General features: G+C 36.8%; 1 protein-coding gene across 1 annotated transcript in view; it reads left to right on the top strand.

Annotated features, from left to right (window-relative positions):
* Window positions 1–6,335, top strand: part of LOC105534937 (FAS-associated factor 1-like) — a gene marked incomplete at its 3' end in the record, with an annotated part of 240,954 nt that extends 234,619 nt beyond the window's left edge. Inside the window, exons 5-6 of the mRNA XM_011973876.1 lie at window positions 555–646; window positions 6,244–6,335. Coding sequence (XP_011829266.1) covers window positions 555–646; window positions 6,244–6,335 — 184 coding nt within the window. The remainder of the gene's footprint in view (window positions 1–554; window positions 647–6,243) is intronic.
* Between the last annotated feature and the right edge of the window lie 439 nt (window positions 6,336–6,774).

Below are 6,774 nucleotides of genomic sequence, written 5' to 3'. Positions count from 1 at the left end.
GCCTCCCAAGTAGCTGGGACTACAGGCGCCCGCCACCTCGCCCGGCTAATTTTTTTTTTTTCTTTTTGTATTTTAGTAGAGACGGGATTTCACCGTGTTAGCCAGGATGGTCTCGATCTCCTGAACTCGTGATCCGCCCGTCTCGGCCTCCCAAAGTGCTGGGATTACAGGCTTGAGCCACCGCGCCCGGTCAAGTAGAGACAGGGTTTCAACAGAATTTCACCATGTTGGTCAGACCGGTCTTGAACTCTCGACCTCAGGTGATCTGCCCACCTTGGCCTCTCAAAGTGCTGGGATTACAGGCATGAGCAACCACACCCAGCCTAGCTTTATTTTTTAGTTTCATTAATGTATGCTATCTTTTGTCATCCTCAGATCCTAGGGCAAGATAAGATAAATAATATTATTTCCCATTTTATAGATACAGAAATATTCATCAGACAAATGTGATTGACTGTACACTATATGCCACATATTAGTGTTAGCTCTGGATATGGACAAATGTTAACTGTGTTATTTTGTTAGTAATATTTGATCTCTTGTTATTTATACAGGAGAGATTAAACAGATTCTGGAAAATGAACTTCAGATACCTGTGTCCAAAATGCTGTTAAAAGGCTGGAAGACGGGAGATGTGGAAGACAGTGTGAGTTTTTTAATTACATAGAAATTAAGTTATGCCACTGATTAAATGATACGTAAAAATTGGTTTTTATTAATGTTGTTACATATGGCAGAAGTAGATTTGGCAATAGTAATTTAGTTTAAGGATTCAGCAAGTAGTGTTTTCTAAGCTAAAATATTTCATGATAAACCAATAACAATTGTAAATGAGTAGATTTGTAAATGAAAACAGTATATGGTATGTTTTTCCTATTTCTAACTTTTAAAGGAGTTTGGCCCTTTTTTTGGGAGCCTTTACCTTTTTTTCAAACCTCCTAGAGTATCAGAGAATGCCCTGGAATAATAATTTTCTGAGCAATTACATATTGGTCTGAAAGAAGTCACATGCAATGTATACATTTATGTCAAGTATTGATTGTGGAACAAAGATAATAGGAAATTTTTTAAACTGAGAATTTAAATAAGAATGTTGTTTTCCTTGTTGACTTGGATAGTGGCAAGTGCATGGGATGAATTATATTTTAAGAATTTGCAGAGAGTGTTGCAATTTTAAGGAAATAATTGCTATTCTCAGGGTCCCAGTAGCAACCTCAGATATAAAATTTTTTATACTTCTTTTTGAGACAGAGTCTCGCTTTGTTGCCCATACTGGAGTGTAGTGGCACGATCTTTCCTCACTGCAACCTCTGCCTCCAGGATTCAAGCGATTCTTCTGCTTCAGCCTCCCGAGTAGCTGGGACTGCAGGCACATGCCACTATGCCCAGCTGATTTTTGCATTTTTAGTAGGCATGGGATTTCACCATGTTGGCCAGGCTGGTCTTGAACTCCCTCCTGACCTCATGATCTGCCTGCCTCGACCTTCCAAAGTGCTGAGATTATAGGTGTGAGCCACCGCGCCTGGCCTTACACACTTTTTTTTCTTCCAGAGAGAGTGGAGAAAGAAGGAAAAAAAATGAGTTAGCTCTCAAGTTTTAGATGTTTGAAGTGGAAATAATTATTGAATGTTTTCACATTTGTTACTGGGTCATTTTAATGGCCAGGCATAGACTTAGAATCTTCAACTTTTGGCCGGGCGCGGTGGCTCACGCCTATAATCCTATCACTTTGGGAGGCCAAGGCAAGTGAATCACCTGAGGTCAGGAGTTCGAGACCATCCTGGCCAACATGGTAAAACCCCATCTCTACTAAAATTGCAAAAATTATCTGGGCATGGTTGCGTACCCCTGTAATCCAAGCTACTCGGGAGACTGAGGTGGGAGAATTGCTTGAACCTGGGAGGTGGAGACTGCCGTGAGCCAAGATCGTGCCACTGCACTCCAGCCTGGGCAACAGAGCGAGACCCTGTCTCAAAAAAAAGATAAATAAAAATTAAAAAAACTTCAACTTTTGGTTCAATTCTTCTTCGTGAATGGCTTCTTGTAGTGATTGTGCCTATAAGTACTTAAATGTGAGTTCATTTGAAATTTGGAGATGTTCTGAGTATTTCAGTGAGATATTTACAGGAATTTTGGGTTGGGAAGATACGGGTAAGTTTAGAAGTGCTGTATTAGGTGTCAGCAAACTTTTTCTGTACAAAGTCAGGTAGTAAATATTTTAGGCTTTGTGTGCCATGCAGCTACTTAATCACCGCTCTCTTAGTGGGAAAGCAGCCATAGACAATATGTGAAACATTGAGCGTAACTGTGTTTCAGTATGTTTATTGATGCAGAAATTTGAATTTTATGTAATTTCACATGCCATAAAATACTCTTTTGATTTATTTTCCAACTCTTAAAAAAAGTGAAAACCATTCTTAACTCACAGGCCATACAAAAACAGGCAGCAGGCTGGGTTTGACCCCCAGGCCATAGTTTGATATCCCCTGCTGTTGTATGGCCATTCTAATTGATGCATGGATTAAAACTTTTTAAAAGTGCTGACCGAGTAAATCAGCAACCTTGACAGAAAGAAAACACCAAAATGAATTCGTTTTCATAATTATATTATTTATTCATTCATTCATTGAGAAACCTGTGGGTATGAATCAGTCAGCTGGGTGCAGTGGCTCATACCTGTAATCCCAACACTTTGGGAGGCTGAGTCAGACAGATCACTTGAGGCCAGGAGTCTGAGATCAGCCTGGACAACATGACAAAACCCTGTCTCTATTAAAAATATAAAAATTAGCTGGGCGTGGTGGTGCACACCTGTAGTCCCAGCTGCTCGGGAGGCTGAGGCACAAGAATCGCTTGAACCTGGGAGGTAGAGGTTGCAGTGAGCTGAGAGTGTGCCACTACACTCCATCATGGGCGAGAGAGCAAGAGTCTGTCTCCCCTACCCCCAATCCCCCCAAAATTTGAACACAGTCTTGGTTACAAATTTACTACTTTCTTCTTTTTATGAGATGGGTTCTCACCCTGTTGCTTAGGTTGGAGTGCAGTGGTACAATCATGGCTCATTGCTGCCTTGACCTCCTAGACTCAAGTGATCCTTGTACCTCAGCCTTCTAAGTAGCTAGGACTATAGATGTGCACCACCACGCCTGGCTAATTTTTTTTTTTTTTAATTTTTGTAGAGACAGGGTCTTGCTATGTTTTCCAGACTGGTCTTGAATTCCTGGGCTCATGCAGTCCTCCTGCCTTGACCTCCCAAAGTGCTGAGATTACAGGCATGAGCCGTGGCACCCAGCCTTAGTTACTTATTTCTATGTAGTCTTCGCTAGGAGATTTCTGCTATTCCCATGCCATTAATTTTCTGATTGCCTCCAAATTTATATTTCCAGCTCATACTTTTTTGAATTCACATATCCAAATTGGTAATTGACTTTTGTACTTGTGTATCTTATTAGTGTTTCAAACTTAACATGTTTAAAATGGAACTCTTGATTTTCCCTCCCTATGCCATATCTCTACCAATCTTCCCCCAATAAGTGGCAGAACGATTATAGCCACCACTGAATCCAAACATTTGGCCATCCGTCTTTTCTCATTTCTTACAGCACCTAATCCTTTGGTAAATTCTATAGATTCGATCTCTAAAATGTATCTCAACCATGGCCACTTTTTAGTATTTAAATTGCAACTGCTTAATTCAGGCCATGACCATCTCTTGTCTGGAGCAATATGGTAACTTCATTGTTGTTGTCTCAGCTTCCTTTCAGTGTTTCTTCCAGTGCATTCTCCACACAGCAGTCAGAGTGATCTTTTAAAAACATAAATTGAATTATATCACTCTCTCATTAAAACATAGCTTTTTTGTTACATTTCGAATAAAATTCAGACTACTCACAATAGTTTAAAAAGTATTGTATTACCCCATTCTCACCTTTACAACATCATCTTGAGCCTTTCTTACTCTCACTTTCCATGCTGCAGCCACAGAAACCTTTTTTGAAATATTTTAATAGGCTCAAGCTCTTTACATCTTTGTCTGACAGATGCTATTCAACTGCCTGGAATGCTTTACCTCCCGTTCTTCACATGGGTGGCTCTTTTTCATAATTCAAGTCTCAGCTTAAGGTTACCTTCTCCAACAGGCTTCTGTATCTAATTTGGTCCCATTCCAGCATTCTCCATCACACCAGTATTAATAGAGGGACCATATCTGTTTCTTTCATCATCGTATATTTAATACCTGGCATAACACACCTGAAATAAATGTTTATGGGATGAATGCATGAGTAAATGACTTAAGGAAAGTATCCATTTTATTTAATCTTGCCATATGTGGTTTGATGGGAAAGATTTAATAGAAAATCTTTGGATAGTGGCATGGGAAAAGAACAATAATGACTTGATCAAATGGCAAGCATTTACCAATAATTCGCAGAGTAAAACAATGAAAGATAAAAAGAGAAAAATAATTTGTGTGTGAGTGTGTTGTAATGTTTGCATGTTAACTCTATAGAGATAACTCATCAATTTCAAAAGGATATCACATATTTGACATAAATTTCAGGATATCCATGTCTCCTGGCAGATTGTAAAGTTACAGGTAATTGCCTAATGCAGTGTTTTTTTCAAACCATGGACCATAAACCATTAGTGGATTGAGAAGTTAATTGAGTGGGTTATAGTCAACATCATTAAACAAAAACAAAAACAAAAAAATGGAAGAAGAAAGAAATGAAAAAAGAGAAATAGAATACAATAGGAAATGCCACAGTGTATTTCATATAATAAGGGTAATTATGTATTTATTTTCATTTAACAGATAACTAGTATGAGTCAAGAGTAAGTCTCAATACCTTTGGATTAAGACTGCACACTTAATAAGCTGGGTCCTCTCATGGAGGAGTTAAGAATAAGTTCCTTATGTTCCATGCTTGTGTTAAGTTGCCCCTCCCCAGGAAGGAATATATTATTTCTTTATATATTCTCATGGTTTGTTTCCTTCACCTTTAAGTTTTTGCTCAAATGTCACATTCTCCAAGTGAGACCCACCTTCATCACCCTGTTCAAAATTGCCAAGCTCCCCAACCCCACATTCTTTATCCTCCCTTCCCTGCTTTATTTTTAGTCAAAAAATTGTCACCTTCAACATTCAGCTATACAGGGTTACTTGTTTTATTTATTCCTACTCAAATGTAAGCTCCCTAAGATCAGAGAATTTTATTTTAGGCTATTCTGTTCAATGCTGTATTCTCAGTGGCTAGAGTAGTCCTGGTACAGAGTAGGTGGCTCAATAAATATCTGTTGAATAAGTGCATTTCCTGGCTTATGATGTAAAGATGTACAATGTATTTCTTAGTGTGTATTGCTGTCAAGAAAAGTTTGAAGTACTTCAGCAAGTTTTTACCTTCCGGTTAGTAGTTTGAAATATATGTGAGTTTTCTGCAAAGAAATTTAGTGAATGAAATTTTCTATGCGTATCAAGATAGTAGGTCATATGTAGTCCAATAGTAATTTATTAATTCCAGAGAGAGAGAGCTTTAACAAAAAAGATATCTGGAGTAAAAGATATCTAGGTAACACTAGAGCCCTCATCCAAGTTACTTAACCTCTTAGGCTATATAGCTTCCCATCTATAAAATCATTGACTTGAGGTGCTCTCAGTGATCTTTTCAAGGTCTAATGATCTCTGAAAACCTATATTACCAATTTTTGCTATGATGACCCTGAAACGAAGTATATATTAGTTGCAAGGATCTACTACTTCAGTGAAAAAGTAATTGAGTCCCAACTGTGTTCTTATCTATTTGTATTGCTTCATGAGCTGAAGAGTTTGTATATTAACATTCAGGTTTATGCTAGTTTATTTTATATATGTATATGAGTGTATATACACATATATACATATATAAACACACATGTATGTACACACACACAGATACATATGTATATACACACATATATGTATACATATACATATATAAAATAAACTAACATAAACCTGAATGTTGTATACATATAATGTATATAGGTATACAACCATATTCCCATATATAATATATATATATATATTATATATATGGGCAATAAGATTACTTGGATTCAGTAGTTCGTTTGCATTAGCCTATTTAGGAAATTATCAAAAGCTGAAAAAATCGAACTACAAAATTAACAATTTTTCAAGAATTGTAGGAAAAATCAGTAATGAGTAATCAACATTCATTTTTTGCTTTTTTTTTTCTTTTTCAGACGGTCCTAAAATCGCTACATTTGCCAAAAAACAACAGTCTTTATGTCCTTACACCAGATTTGCCACCACCTTCATCATCTAGTCATTCTGGGTAAGTTGTTTATATTTCCTGGAAACCTGAAATGAAAAACTCAGTTGTTAAAATTGCTTTAAGTTGTATATTAACCTCAAAATTAAATCAAATACAAGTCTTGTTGAAACTTGACCCTACCAATTACTATGAAGTATATCAGGTTTGAAACAATTTCGTCTGGATAGTTTGTTTTAATGGTATAATCTTCTTATACCACTTTAAAATATTTAGCAGAACTCCAGTATAATTATTAAAAATTGTCAAAATGGTACTTCTTTGACTGAAGGGAAAGGATTCAAGTTGGAAGGAAGAGAAAGTATAAATGGAGTTCCAGTGTCTCTCAATGCTAAAGAAGACATACCTTTGAGGAAGATTCATTGAGCTCTGCAGAGTAAATCTTGAAAAACAGTTATATATATATATATATATATATATTTTTTTTTTAAACAGAGTTTCA

Source organism: Mandrillus leucophaeus, unplaced genomic scaffold (assembly GCF_000951045.1).
Source record: "Mandrillus leucophaeus isolate KB7577 unplaced genomic scaffold, Mleu.le_1.0 Scaffold14, whole genome shotgun sequence".
Classification (NCBI taxonomy): domain Eukaryota; kingdom Metazoa; phylum Chordata; class Mammalia; order Primates; family Cercopithecidae; genus Mandrillus; species Mandrillus leucophaeus.
Note: the sequence above shows the minus strand (reverse complement) of the source record. Positions and strands in the feature narration are given on the sequence as shown.